Source organism: Argiope bruennichi, chromosome 4 (assembly GCF_947563725.1).
Source record: "Argiope bruennichi chromosome 4, qqArgBrue1.1, whole genome shotgun sequence".
NCBI lineage: Eukaryota > Metazoa > Arthropoda > Arachnida > Araneae > Araneidae > Argiope > Argiope bruennichi.
Genome location: NC_079154.1, coordinates 68,106,860 through 68,123,178, shown reverse-complemented (window position 1 = coordinate 68,123,178; position 16,319 = coordinate 68,106,860). Strand labels below are relative to the sequence as shown.

At 27.5% G+C, this 16,319-nt stretch overlaps 1 protein-coding gene across 2 annotated transcripts in view; it reads right to left on the bottom strand.

Annotated features, from left to right (window-relative positions):
* LOC129965486 (BTB/POZ domain-containing protein 6-B-like) overlaps nucleotides 1-16,319 on the bottom strand; it is a 113,788-nt gene that overhangs the window by 84,985 nt on the left and 12,484 nt on the right. The window contains exon 1 of one of the 2 annotated variants that reach the window (XM_056079406.1): nucleotides 559-723. The exons of the other annotated variant lie outside the window; for it this stretch is intronic. Coding sequence (XP_055935381.1) covers nucleotides 559-570 — 12 coding nt within the window. The 5' untranslated portion in view covers nucleotides 571-723. Of the gene's footprint in view, nucleotides 1-558; nucleotides 724-16,319 lie in introns of those variants that run through there. 2 annotated transcript variants of the gene reach the window in all.

The following is a 16,319-nucleotide window of genomic DNA, read 5'->3' as shown; positions in this document are numbered from 1 at the left end:
TGCTATGGCAACAACTGCATTTATATAAAATATTTAAGGGATTCAATAAGACGAATTTTTAAACTATAATAAAACTTTGATTAATTACCTGATTTGGGTCTTCCAGAAATATAGATGCTATTTTTTTATACTGATTATAACAATTACATATGTTTGTGTTTATTCAAAGTTCATTTGTTTTAAATATGATTTGTCATTTTTCTGTGGCGTCACATATAATGCCACAAATCAAATTTTATCTAATGACCATTTTGAACGTAGTTACTGCTAAAAGTACATCCATACTGCTAAAAGTGACCAAAAAGAAGAAAAGGAAGACGAATTATTGTGTTCTTTTTTATTTAAAATGCCACCTCTAAAATAAAAATGCCACGTATTCATGAATGGTATATAATATACTGCAATTTTGTTGATATGCATAACTTTTTCTAAAAGAAGATGAGTTTTCAAAGCAATAAGTTTGATTTCTTTTTTCTTTTTTTATGGTTAGTTTTAGAAGTGCATCGAAAATATTTTAATTAGAATACATTTAAATAAAACATCTTTTATAAATCCTACCTCATGATCCATGATCCAAAAGTATATCCAGAAACCGCTCAAGTGAGATTTCTTCACAGATTTACTTCATAGATTTAGATTTAATTCTTTTCGTATAAAAACACTCAAGAGTCTTAAATCGAAGGATGTGTTCGCAAAGTAGTTTGTAAATTTCTGGAGGAAGTTAAAGTCAAAGAGGAACAGTTTGGTGAAAAGAATGATGGGATAGTGTTCCCACTTTGAGCAACAAAATCATCATTTTTAAATTCCAGGGGAAACGTTTATAAATAACCACTGTGGACTCTTCCACGGATGATGTCTTGCGTCACTATCCTCTTACTCTTCCTTATCTTTTTAGAGTAACGAGGTTTTTGTTGGCAGATGGTTGTAGGTAGGTGGAGAGTTCTTTTCCGATCCATAAACTTTTTCCGCCAACAGATCCTTTTTTCAGCATAAACATGTCATGATTTCAAAAGTCCACATGGTTGTTAAATTTAGAATTTTCTTACCCGAAGATCCAAGAATCCATAGTTTGAAGAATATGATTACATCAGTGCAAGCAAAAGCTACAATGTCTTATTTTACATGTGTTAAAATGTATATGTTTAATAAACTAAAATAATAAAATGTTTACAAACCAGAAAAAATGAATATTTATAGGAAAAAATTCCACTTACTATCGAGCAAACGATTTCTATAATTTTAAATTAAATATTTTATATTAAGAAATATTTTTCGAATTATGTCTTTTCGGATTAAGATGGAAATTATTTTGTAATATTAGTTGAACACGACATTATTAAATATTATAATATATAATTTAATTTACTGCTAAAAGTACTAACTACTACTTCTGAAATACTTCTACTGCTAAAAGTTTTTCTGTAATCAAATGTATATTTAATTATTCTTCAAAGTAATATTTGAATATGGGATCTGGAAACATTTTTTCATATTATGAGCTTAAGCCTAAATTTAATTTGCAAAACTTATGAACAGAAAATTAATTAAATATGTTTGTTATTATATGTTATTTGATATTCCCAAGTAAAACCAATTATAAATTAGTGATTATAAAACATTTATAATTCATATGATATTTTCTCTTATAATACTAGGAACAATTCCAAATATTCATATAAATTTTAATTTATTTTTAAAATTAAATATAGTAAAAAGCATTTTTCAAGCATTCTTCGAATTATCAATAGCTTTGTCAATTAATCAAAAGAACAAATAAAGTATCGAAAGTCCCTTCAATCGTTTTATTTACACTTTTATAATAATAAAAACCTTGTCATTATTAAAACCAAAAATATTTATTTTTGCCATTGCGATAAATAAATATGAATTTAAAGTACAGTAAAACCACGATTATTCGAACTGAGAAACCATAATCACCCTTAATAACCGAAAACTCTGTTAATGGAGATTAAATTAATTATTTTTTTAACTTATTTTAATAAATTTCGAGACTTATTCTTTTTTCGACAAAGTTTCCAAAATTATTTACTTGAAATTATAAAAATTATTTCGCAAATGTTATCATATATTAACATTTTAACAAGCAATTTTATTAAATGTTAAACATGAGAGAATTCGCGAATGTTACTAATTTTCATTTTTCCCTTGCATTTTCCCGTTGATTCTTATCTTTCTGAAAAAGATATCAGCATCCAACTCAACAATAAGAAACTTTCCAGGTCAGACAGACAAGAGCATATACAGGAGCATTTTTTATGAAAAATTCCTAGAGTGCTCAGTATTATAGGAATGTCCAAGAATGGACGAATGTACCTTTTTCCCTAAATAAGTTTTTTGAGTTATGACAGATCTCCGCCCTAAAATAACCTTTTACTGATCCTAAAATTCGGCTGCAATGTTAGTGTTAACATTTTTTCCCATTTCCTTGATTTTATTAAAAAAAAAAAACATTCCTCAGTTTTCTAACGCAAAACTTGGTTGATTAAGGTCCGAATACTAGAAGTTCTACAGGATTGATTTTTTTTGAAAGATTTCAACTTTGCGGATATCTAAAGTCGGATAAAAATAGTTCAAAGCATTTTCTTTCAACTTAGTTTTTTTTTGTTGTTACTTTTTTTAGAATAAAATAATTTGACAAATGAAGGTTTTTTTTAAAAGAGATTGAAAATTAGAAAAATGAAATTCTTTAAAAAGTTTGAGCTTTATTACTATGTATTTCAATATTTAAAATAACAAACGAATGATTTACTTTTTAAAGTCATTACAAAATTGGATGAATGTAATTTGAAAACTTTTGATTTATTATGTTTTTAATTACAGAATTGGTTTTAATTATAGTTTTATCTATATAGTACCATTCATATTCTTACAATTTTTTTTCTTATAAACTTTTTAGAATTATATTTTTAAAAACAAAATTAAATGTGGCAAATTCTAGGATATAGAAGTATTTGTCCACTTTTTTTTATAAGTTCAATTTCGGAAAATTCCATCATGCAACATACAAAACGAAAAGCAGATTCTGATATCTTTAATTGAAATTAATAATTTTTGAATATCATAACAAATTTATTTGTTCTCTAATTCATAAATGCAAAAGTGTTTAAAAATTTGCTTAAAACAATTTTTTTAAAAGTTCAGAAGTAAGAAATATTTGTTTGAATATGTGTCTGGATTTATTTCGACAAGTGATATGCTTTATTATTATAAATAGAAGAAAAATTTAAATTGCGGAATTTTATTTAGACACTTGTGTATTCGTATATTCTACGTGAATTTAATTCCAATGCCTTTGTTATACGAAGAAAGTGGGATTATTGATCATTGAAGTATTTTGTTATACATCAACAAAAAGGAGCATTTCAAATTTTATCAAGAATTATTTTCTATACCGTAAAAAACTTTATTTCTATATTTCCCTAAGTTTCCCCAAAAATTCTTTGGTTTACCATTTAGATCAAAGGAAAAAAAAAAATTCTTATTTCTAAAAATAACAACTATTTCAGTTCCTTTGTCTATGGATCATTGTACTCAGAAGCGCCATCTATTGTAATTTTGAGAAACTAAATTAAAGCCACCGTTAAATTGAATACGAAACAAACGCAGAATTTAATTTCTCGGTAGTTTAAAGATCCTTTAAATCCATTTAGAAATAGAATTGTATACTACCTAAATTTTTGATATAGAACCTTTTTCTATTATAAAACCAGTTTAAAGTATCAAATTAAGCATTTGAAATTTCTAGATAAAAGTCTGTAAATGTTACTTTTCCTTCAACCATTTAAGTGAGGAGAGAAACTGTTTTGTTTTCGTTAGAGATGAATAAAATATTAAATGAAATATAGCAGCCGATTTAGAACAAAAAATTATTGCTTATTTTTCTAATTATGGCTGATACATTTAATAAATAAATGAATTTTTTTTGTCAGACAAAATGGTTGATAAAAAACCGTCTGCTTTTTAAGATTCTTTTCTTGCTCTACTAGTGTTAAGTTGTTTAGATAGTTGTCTTATTTCCAAGTATTACTGAAAATTGTAAAATAACTCACTGATATACAAGGCGAGAAATTTTAATTTAAAATAGTTGGCGAGTTTACAAATTTTCCGTAATTAGAAATCTGCATGAAAAAAAGATGAAATAAAATGCTAGTGATATAATGAAAGAAAAAACTGACATAAGATTAAAATATTCTTATTGTAAGAAATTTAAATAATTAAAACTGAAAAATTTTAAAACAAGTTTTATTTAAAAATAAAAACAATCAAAAGAACTGAATAATTTTTTTTCTGTGGAGAAAATGGAGCTCATAGAAATGATTTCCATTCTTTATAAAAACAGCAAACGATATTGACAGCAAAGAGATATTCATTAATTTTTTATAGTAAAATTCAAATAAAATTTTTCTAACTATTTATATGATTACGAAAAGAAATTGAAGTTGCTTTAGTTGGGTAATATTTTTAATCAGGAAAGAGAAATGAATCTAGATCTTTGCACATTATCAGCATTGAAAAACCTTGGGGCAATTTTACAAAATAAAAGCTAATGTAAAATTTAAAATTACATTCATTTTCAGAAATCTAAACATATTATTAAAGTTTGAAAAACTTGACTAGAACAAAGGTTTTAATTACTTTTACCTTCGCGTATACATAATATAGAGAAAGTATAGCAATCGTCGGAAAATTCAAACTCGAGATTTCGAAGAATTTCCGCGTTTTAGACTTCCTTGAGTTTGAAAAACACATTTTTAGAAAATATCCGTCTATCTGTCTGTGACAAAGATAACTCAAAAACGCTTTGAGCTAGACCGTTGAAATTTGGCATACGGTTTTTACATAAAATATGAAGATTTCTGTCAAATTTTGAGTAAAATCTGTTTGGAGGAAATTTGTCTGTCCAGCTGTTCGAATATAAGTTAACACGATAGTTACAGAACGAAGAGAGCTAGATAGATAAAATTCGGAACATAGATTTATCATCTATAAGGTAGACACATGTCAAATTTTGAGCCAAATCCATTTACGGGTTGACTGTCTCTCAATATATACGTTTAGGAACATGCAAACGTGATAGCATTAAGACGCATTTTATATATATGAAATTTGGTATAGGATGTTGTGACTCCAATTGTAATCCTATGTCATTTTTTGTAATTTATTGGGATTAACGCGTCTATAACATAAATTCGACTTTTGGATACTATTTACTGTATACCAAGGATTAATCTTCAAATAATTCGCCAAGGAGGACATTATAAATTCAGTAAAAATGGTAAATTCATGTCAAAAGTTAATATTAAAGTTAACTGTTGTACACCAGTTAATAGTTACAAAAGTTAACTATTGTACACCAAAGCCATATAAGGCGTTCTCTAGCATGATATATTTATTTGAGAGTATGCGACGAAGTTTTGAGGAAAGCACTCTCTCTGGTTCCATAAAAAAGGCCAGCTATTTTATATCAGACATAAAATTGTTTCTACTTAAAATGCTTGAGTTATTATACGAAGATGAAAAACCTTTTGAAAGCGAATCTTAAAATATCCAGCACAGCTGCTCATATTACAGATTATATGTATGAAATCATCCGCTAAGATCTTTAAATTGATTTTTTTCTATTAAAACATTCGTAAAATGGATAAATTTAGAAATGGTGACATATTTTACTCGTACAAGCTTATTAAAAAAGCCTACATACTTTTCAGCTTTAATATAAAATCATCTACTAATCCTATTTTCAATTAAAAATCTAATAATCAAATGATTATTACTATTTTGGTTTAAAGTGCAAAGCATAAAATTTGTAATTAATTTTAAAATGACTCAGGTTTTTTTTATTTACCATTAAAAATGTCTGCAAAAATTATTTGTGGGTATTTAAAAAAAGACATTCTTCCTATTCACTTAAAAAAACGAATCATTAAAAAAAATACTCCTCATAGACCCATCCATATTAAGATAATCGATAAAATTGTTCAAAGTGACAGGTTTCAATCCATTAATACGGCATAATAGAGGTAACCAAAAACTATTTTTCTATTAATAAATGTACGACACGCCACTGCCTCCACTCCAATGATAGAGTTAATGAGGGTTTAACGAGAGAGTTTGGCTATTTTCTGACCCGACCAGATGATTCATTTATGAACTTAACGTAAGTCATGCTTGGGATATTTTTTCCATTTTCTATTATCGGCTCTGTCAGAGATGGAATTTTAGCCTAATGATATTTTCACCTTATCTGGTTTTGTGTATTTTGTGAAGAAACTGATCCGTTAATAAAAGAAGAAGGTTGTCCGCACTCCATTGAGGGGCATTAATTATTAATATTTCTTTTTATGCTGATGATTTTTAGTTATGTTTTCACGTAATGTTTCAGATCGACGGATATGGTGATCATCTAATTCTTCTAATGATACTGGAAAATTACGTTATTCGTTACGTTACCTCGCAATTTACGTTATTATTCTATTCAATTATGTGAGAGGAAATAGCAAAACTCATAATTCAATGAATTCATCTAGTATATCAAGTAATTCGGAAAGATTTCTATAATTCGATGAATTCATTTAGTATATCAAGTAATTCGGAAAATTTGCTATAATTCGATGAATTTGTCTAGTATATCAAGTAATTCGGAAAAAAATACTATAATTCGATGAATTCATCTGGTACATCAAGTAATTCTGAAAAATTATTATAAATTTTTCATGAGTGATTTAGAAATAACTTCAAAATGGCTTGATTTATAAATGAAAAATTGATTTAGTATTGGGATAAAAAATCCTTTTTAGCAAGACAAATTATCTGTTTTAGGTTTGAAGAAAATATAAGAGTACATAGAATGGCAAAACTGTTTGAAAAATATGAGTTTATAGTCCTCCAAAATAGATAAGTGCATATAATAAATGGTACATCAGTATAATAATTGGTACATTAATAAGAAGCAACGAGCCTTGTCAATTTCAAATAACAGATCATTTGAGATAAACAAATATATAGTTAAACAATAGTTTCAAAGACAAGCTTCAGATGACATATCAATTAGACTATATATATATATGTGTGTGTGTGTAAAAATACAAATTAACAGAACAGATTGATCAAAATGATTAGATTGGTTTTTGCACCATAAAAACCTCATTAACCAATTATCATTGTTATTAAAAATGTTTAGATGGTAAAAGTTTGAAAATTTTTCTTAAACGTGACTTTTAATGGGTCATGGAATTCTTAAAGATTAATGGGCTTGTATAAATCCGGTAGAATAAAATAATAATTTCCTAATATACATTAAATAACATTATTTTTCTTATTCAAGAGCAATTTTTAAATAAAACTATTGCATTGGGAGAAAATGATGTTCCATTTTTTTTCCTTCTTTTTTTTTAGAAGAGCAAAAATAACTATCAATTGAGATGGCAGAATAGAGAGCTAAAGTTAAGTAATTATTCAAGAATTGTTATTAAAGTGAGCTCATAAGGTTCAATCTAGGCAACTTATTGTATTAATAATAGAGAGATATTTCATATAGGTTTTTTAATAAAATCAAACAAACAGTCGTATAAATCAAAACTGCATGCAGAAGGGGAAAACATGAATTACCATATAATAATTTGTTACGAATCTATAATATTTCTTCTTTGCACATTTAGTCCCAAAGTAAGGAAGATAGTTTTAAGGAGAGGTTCCTGGGTTCCGGGTCAATGTTTCTTGACAGTCGCGGCAAACTTGGCAGCCATGTGACAGCTAAAATAAAAGCTCTACACAGCTAAAATACAAGAGGAAGTGCAATATCCTTATTAAACTTGGGTTTAAGAGATTCATTTAGGAGGTTCTGCTGGAGGATCTATATTCACTTGAAGAAATATAGCGAATTGAATTGAGTGAATTCCTTTTTTGACTTCTTTAGTTGTCTTACTTTATGTTTTGCTATTGCTACGATTTACTATTTGTCTGCGTGTTGTCCACTTCTGTAAATTATGTCTTGTGTATACTGCGTTTATATTTTGCCTGTGTTTCGTGTTTTCTCGGGGAATAGCGCATCCTTAACATTTACCGAGATAATTGAAGTTGAAGTTCTCATCATGCATTCAACGGACCGATTTTCTTTAGAAAGACTTTAGACAAACTGAACATAGATATGATGACATTTTTTCTGAATCATATGAAAGGAGTCCGAATAGTATTCTAAAACGATTTACTGTACCACACACACACACACATGGAATAATTCAATTTTTCAGAATTATGCGACAAAAGTTGGTACAAACAAAATCTCTTGATTTAACAAAATTTCCTAAACGAATAGAAGAGAAAACTAAATGAGTGACAGTAGCAGCTAAATACTTTATACTGTAACTGTTAAACATATTTGATTTGTTTTTAAAGAAGGCAGAATAATGGTTTTTATTTTAAAAAATTGTAATATCCAGATATATAAGATAGGTGGAATCAGGAATTCTTATATGCCCATGGTAGATAACTGCAGATAATTTTACGATAAATATGCAAAGATAAAACAAAGCGTAGAAAATAATGAAAACAACATAAAATGACATGAAATAAATAAACGATCTGGAACTGGTTTCGAAATTACACAGAAATTATTCATATTTTTAAATTTGCATGAAAAAAAACTCATAAATTATTAGGGACTTTGGTAATGAATTTCCAGAATAATTTTTGTTGGCTTCCTCAGGGTTAGTGTCGGATTTTCAAATATAAGACCAGTGCAAGTCTAATTCGAGAACCAAATTCATTTATCTGAAAGCAGATTTATTTCCATAAATTATAAGAATAAAAATATTTCTTCAAATGTACTCTTTTGGAATTTGTCCTTATTTTTTTTTTGTTATAATTGAAGCTTAAAAATATATGCATCGGTTCCTTTAATATTTTTGCATATCTCATTTATTCTATCACTTATATACTCGAACTGAACTGTAACATTTCACGAAATAGCAGTCACGTCACAATCAATTTAAACTTTTACCGAAAAAAGTCGTCTGCCTCTTCGTACATGACCTCGTTTCTATTTCATATTCGAGCATCTAAGTCGGCATTAAATGAAAGTTGGAGACATAATATTCTAAACTTATTGGCAGTGTGCCCGCTAACGATTTTTCGTTTTTTCCTTCATTTCATTTCATTTCTTCTATGCGTGTTGGGAATATCAAAATCGTTTAGGCTAAATTATTAATCTATTTCACGACGAAGTAGAATGAGAAGTAGTTTCATTTATTTCAGAATATACTTCTCCTCTGAGTCACATTTCGATTATAGTTAGCCCTTAAATTAATTTAGCTCGCTTTTCATTAAATGAAACACTTTTATACTATTGAATTAATCAAAAATAAAGAGATTATGCATTGCCTGTAGCTTTTTTAATATAATTTTAGTGATTAAAGATAAGTAAGGGTCTTTTTTTAACAGGTAATGCCATTGCTCTTTCTCTCATTAGACTTTCAATCCCTTCGTTTTTTTATCAAATGGAGAAAAATCATTTGACGTTAGCCACATGACAAAAATAACTGTGGTTAAGGCATCTAACTTCCTGTTATTTCTTGGTTTGATATTGACACCAAGCCCTACTGCAAGTTATGCAATTCAAAATTAAAATCCAAATAAAAAATCCAACGATAACAAATTCAAGGAAAACAAAATAAGATTTCAAAATTAAATCAACATTCAGTTCTTTATGTCACTGTTTATATCGAACAAAATTTCTGATGTAAATACACCGAAGAGCTGGCTCAATTAAATAATTAAATAAGATTACACAGATTTATAATATTAGTTTTCAATTGTTGGAACAAAAGAATTTTAAAAAAATTCTTCAAACTTTAGATAAATTTAATAAATTTCATTATTAATAATTTTAACGTAATTTATAAGCTGTTTCAAATACAATAACGTTTTGAACCAGCTTATAAATTATTTCAAAACCGTGACTTCATATTCATATAAGAGGACGCTGCTGAAGCAATATTTTTGCATATATTTTGTATTTTTAAAATAATAAATCAAAGATTAATACGTTAAAGGAAAAATAAGGATTATACCTGGGAGCCACTTATCAACAGTATGGCACTATTCAAATAAATTTTCTCCGAATGTTATATAAAACCAGCAGGAATGGTTTCCTCAAAATTTTCTCGCTTACTCTCCAATAAAAGTGTTATCCAGCTTTTCCCATCCGCATAAAATTATGGTTCTTGGGAAATCCTTTAGTATCATGAATTCTCAGATTTTTAGTTTAGGTTTTCCATACATAAAAGATTTTGGTTTTACCTGTATAGTAACAAAACCAAATATACATTTTGGACGTTTTTATATTCAATTGATTCTAGCCAAAATTTAAAGCTTGCGGTTTTAAAAACAAAATCACAGATCAAATATCATTTATTTTTACTGTGTTTTTGAGTTTTTGTTTTTACATTTATAAGAAAATACAGACAGACAGACAGCTTTGTAATAACCGTGTTCATTTGCAATTGGGCAACTAGTCAGATAACCTTCCTCCGAAAGGATTTATTCAAAATGTAATAAAAATCTACAATTATGATAAATAAAGAACACGTACCAAATTTCATACTTCTAGCTAAAACATTTTTGAGTTATAGTGCATACCATCATAGATAAACATAATCCCCAAAATTTTCTTTTCGGTTTCAGGAAGATATAAAACATAAAGATTTCCAAAATTACGGAATTCGAATTTTTTTTACGATTGCAATATTTTCTATTTGTGTACACTTCGAAATAAAATAGGAGAAGTGAAAAATTAAATGCATGCTTACACAAAGACAGTTAAACAAATAAATAATTTCTGGCTATAATGAAAAATTCGGCCTTAAATATTTCGTGAGATGTTGCGTTGAAATGTAAGCACTAGTTAAGATAAAAACAAATAAAATTCTGTTGGAGTAGTGCAAAATTTTTGTTTTAGAATTAATTACTTACGAACTAATGAACAATAATGCTACTCTGTTTTTTTTTTTTTTTTTTTTTTTTTTTTTGGAAATTCTATAAAACAATAAATAGAGTTGTTCCAAAATGTAACATGTCCCTTCGTATAATATCCCAGTCATATGACACATGTCAATAAATGTGTTTCAATTTTGGGGAGGGAAAAGTCTGTGAGAATTGTAATTTTAATCATTTGTACAAAATAAGGAATGAAATTTGTTCGCGTTTAGTTCTGCATTTTTTAATATAAAATGCATTTTATTTATTAGTATTTTGCCTTAGTTATTCTGTGGCGTCACGTTCTTTTGACACTTGGAAAAAAATCTCATGGGAATGCAAAACTTATGCATGTGCAAAAACTCATGCGTGGACTTGATGCCATCCTGCTGACATGGATTCCATTTGCAAGAAACTTTTCAATTTAACACTTTAATTTTTATATGGAGAAAAATATAGGACTGAACAAATACCTTCCTTATTTTTTAGAACTGATTAAAGTTAAAACTCTTATAGATTTTCTTTTTTAAAAATTAAATTTTGGATAAAATTGAAATTTTTTATAGAATTGATTAGACATCATTTAATGTTTTCTACTGCTACAAAAATTTCAAAAGATAATTGTATATATGTATATATATTTTCTAAGTGAGGACAAAAAAATCACATTTATCATTTACGGAATATTTTCACAGAAATTGCACAGTCAAAATAAAGCAAATTCTTGGGAAATGCTGCAAAATTATGAATGAAATTGTGAGAGGGGCATTGATCTTGATGATACATAAGTGTATAAAATCTAAGGTTGAACCTCTAAAAATGGAGCCACCTGTTGATATTTGGTAGAGAGCCAGGCTGAAGTTTGGAAAGAAAAACGGACATTACATTCCCTTCAGAATAATTTATCAACTTGGCAGAATTGAGCTTTAACTTTTCAGTAGGCTATGTAAAAAACAAGTAAAACTCCTAATAAGTTGTCAATGCTTCTATATTTTTTGCTATAACCTATCACCATTTATGAGAGACATGCTAAATTTTATTAGTTATAAAAATAAAATGATTTTATTTATGAATTTAGAATTTCATTCCATGCTCTTAAAATGCACATTTCCAATAAGCTTCAAAAACTTTTATTGTAAGCCATTTTTCTATATTTGGATTGAGTCACGTGTTATTTATAGCAATAAAAATAATTATCATGGCATATATAAATAATAACTATTAATGTACATGACGCCTCCCACATTGAAGGTATCATGTTGAATTCTTCCAAAAAGAATAAAAAGAAACAGTTGAACTTCGTTTTTGTTTGTTTACTCTCTTTTATTTGATGGTTTTTGGAATCTAAAGCATAGCAAAGTTACAGTAAATACGCCTTGAGCTATATTTGAAATTTTTTTGTATATTTTATTTTCGCAAATGATAGCTAAAATCACATATAATTCAAAAATACCTTTAGTTAATTTGCGGGAAAAGTTGTAAAAAATTGCATGCCTTAGAAGAACATAATGATGTTCGATAAATTTTTTTCTGCATCTCCAATTAATGAAATTAAGAGAAGGATTAAAACAATGGGAAAATTTCTGATTGAAAAAAAATAGTTACATCTGAGTCACAGTCAGTAATATGAAAGTATAAGAAATTACAATAAGAATTAGAATACGCACTTTTTTCTTCCAACTCTAATGCATCATAAGCAATAAAAATTTCTTTCATCTGGTGATGTGTAAGGAAAGATGTTGACATATGTATAAAGAGCTACTAGAAACAAAACAAAGTGTACTTTGCACTGTTTTAGAAACAACAGAAAACATATTTCCCACCCTACAACGACATTTCATTAGCATTAAGAAACACACTTCCCAGAATAAATTTTCATTGAAATTCAAATTAATTTCGTTTATTAAATTAAAAAGGAATTCAATTATTATATAAATTTCCATACAAAGAGCAAGAAATTTTTAAGATAGTAGTAGTTTAATGGGGTAAAAGTTAGAAATAGCTGCACTGTGTCAAACACATAGTAATATTAAAAAATACTTCTGAAGATTCCATTTTAAGAAGATGTTTGATATTTCGTTTCATCTGTTGTGCTACAATTACGAATTTGCTGTGAATATAAAGAAATTTGTAGCGAGTAATTCTGTTGGTATAGAGAAAATTGTTTTTTCTAAATACAATTTGGCTTCAATCAGTAATATTATCAATATGAAATTTCAAATGAGCTTTCTTATCAATAACTGTTTCTTTTTTCATACAGCTATAAAATTCTTCCTAAAGTGAAAGTTTCTGAAAGGGATTTGTTGTGTATCTCACAGATAATGTTTGTCCTTCCTGCCTGAATCACCTGGTCACGAGTCTGTCCCCTCTTGTCCTTGCTCCCGAATAATAAAGGACGTATCGCAATGGATCATACGAGTGGATCACAAGACAAATTCGTTCGATTCACGTCAGATTTTAAAACCCCGTTTCATTTGCAGACGTCTCAATTAGGGATCAGTCGGCATCCGCAGGATATCCGGATGAATTATGTCGGAATGTGAATTGAGAAACATGTAAACTTTATGTTTGGTTGCATCATTTTGTCGACATTATACGTCAGAGTAAACGTGACAGTTTTTTTTTAAGACAGAATTTTTTTTCTCGTTTCCATCGCCCATTTTGTTATTTTAAGAATATATTCTCATCCTTATTCCATGCCTTTTCCCCATGGAAGATTTTATGTATTTAATGGAACATGAAATGAATTTATGTTGTTCACATGAAAAATGTAAATGAGCATGGCTGTAACGTATCACTAAATATAGTCCAATATGATACAGAGAGCATATGCTTGTCATAAGACATATTATTAATCATTCAAAAGTGTTTGATTCCTTTCTATCTGCCTAAAGCTAACTGAAAGCGATGAATAATTAATAGTAGCATAAATTTGGTATTAAAAGATTTAATAGATCTATTAGATACACTTGCTAAGAATCAATAAGAATTTCACACATTGGAATATTTTAAATTTTGGAGCATCTGAAAAACATTTCTTATTATTGCCATCTCCAGTTTGAATCTGATACTTTTTATTGAGCAATAACGGACATTCGCATTGCTTTCTAATATCAGACTTCTTTTGTTTCATTTTAATTTTGCAATTATTACAATACAGGCAACTTTTTTTATACATTTTGATTATGGAAAACTAAATTTCTATTCAAAATTTGTTAATTGAAAATCTCCGACAATGAGATTTTTTAAAAATACTTTCCTTGGTACTATGTTTGCAAACTTAGTTCCTTTTTCTGAATATTTCATTTAGTTTTTAATGCATCATTGTCTTCATACAGTACGTAAAATGAAGTGTTTACTGTGCAGTTTTATTTATATACAAATATGTTGTGTTAAACTTAGCAATCCATACGCAAATCATTAAATCAACACATTAAATATTAAAATGCCTTGCATAATTTCATACACATCGCATTGACTTCAATTACATGAAATATACTTTTTTTTTCAGTCATCAAATAACTCAGAAATTTTATATAATCATGCATTCCTTATAAGTAGTAGCGAGGGAAATCAGTATTCTGGGAAAAAAAAACTGATCATCATAGGCAGCAGCTTAAAAATAAAATAATACTTATAACCAATATGATTTTATATTTAATTTGATCTTCAAAGTTTCAAATAAACAATCTGTAATTCAAAATATTAATTTGATGATCATTTTTAGATCTTTTTACTACTGATAAAGGAGACTGGTTTTATTGGTTATGATACTCTACGCCCTATAAAAGAGAGAAACTATTTGACCGAGACTCGCTTAATTCGACATATATATATGATTCGGAGTAAGGATGAGTTACCTCAGCGCGGCTTTAAAAAAAATTTCAATGAAAATTTTAATTAAATAAAAATATTGGGATATTTTGTAGTTTTCTGAGAATAATATTGCAAAATAATATATATTTCTTACTTTCAGATTCTTTTAAATTCTAAAAAGAAAAATCCGTTTTAATAATACCAATTTAGTTGTCATTTCCATATTTTCAGATTTTTTTTGTAATTTTTAAATATATTTTCTTGTTTAATTTTCAACAATGAATTTCGTTGTTGCAATAAAATTCAAACCGCTTTCATTTTTTCATCCAAAAATTAAAAAAAAAAATTTATAATGTCGTTTTTAGATTAAAAAATAAAAATGTCTTTAAAAATCTTTTAGCGATACAAATTTAATTGCAAAGTAATATTTTTTCTAAAATGTTTACATTACTCTAAAAATATTTTTTATAGTAGAATTTAAAAAATTATTTAAAATTATTATTAAAAATTATTTAAAATTATTAAAATTATTAAATTATTTTTCAACATTAAATTTCATTTCTACAATAAAATTCAAATCGTCATCAAATATTTAATTGCATGATTTTCTTTCTTTAATTATTGAAAGCTATAGCTAAGAAATTTGTGCAATATCTGTACAATTTACATGAAAACTAAGAAAATGATTAAAGAATTACATATGTTAGAAGATGGATGTAACCGGACAATTATGCTTTCAACAGCATAATGATGTCACCGGATATAACTTCATTATATACATACTGAATAGAAAAGGTCAAAGCTACTAAAATAGCACGGTTTTAATATCTGTTCAAATTCCATCCTTAAAAATAATTGGTTATGAGAATTATGAGCATCAAGTTATGTATAAGGGATTCAATTAAAATTAAATCATTTAATATTCCCTCGAACCGGCTGGTAGCCACAGGTGTAATAAATGTAATCATTATAATATTTCTGAATCAATGTGTAAAACTGAACAGTTACAAAAAAAAAACCATCATTAAAATAAACTAGATGTAACTTTTCAGAAACAAAATAAAGATTTAGCATTTTAAAAAGTGCGTTTACCGAGCATTTGAAAAATGTTTCAAAACCAATATTTCTCTTAAACTACATTTAAAAGAAAATAAATAAAAAAGAAATCTATTCGTCTAAATGTTCAATCGATATTTGAATGAAAAAAATTAGCAACCGTGATGCTATCATTATTATCAATTTTCACTCACGCAACTCTCTCACAAAGACACAAATCTATAAAAAAAAATTCTGAAAAATATTCACAGATTGTATGCACGCTTTTATTTGGTATTCCATCTCATTTCAAAGCCAATATGGGCAGTGGTTAATGAAATAGAGAAAAGCACATTGTGAAGAAGATTGTTTACAGAGGGTTTATTGATCGGGTCGAGTCGGGCTTGGAACGGTTTCTCTTGGCAACGGTTAGCAAGCGTGTTATTTTATTGGGCCCTTAAGCAGCAGTGACCTGT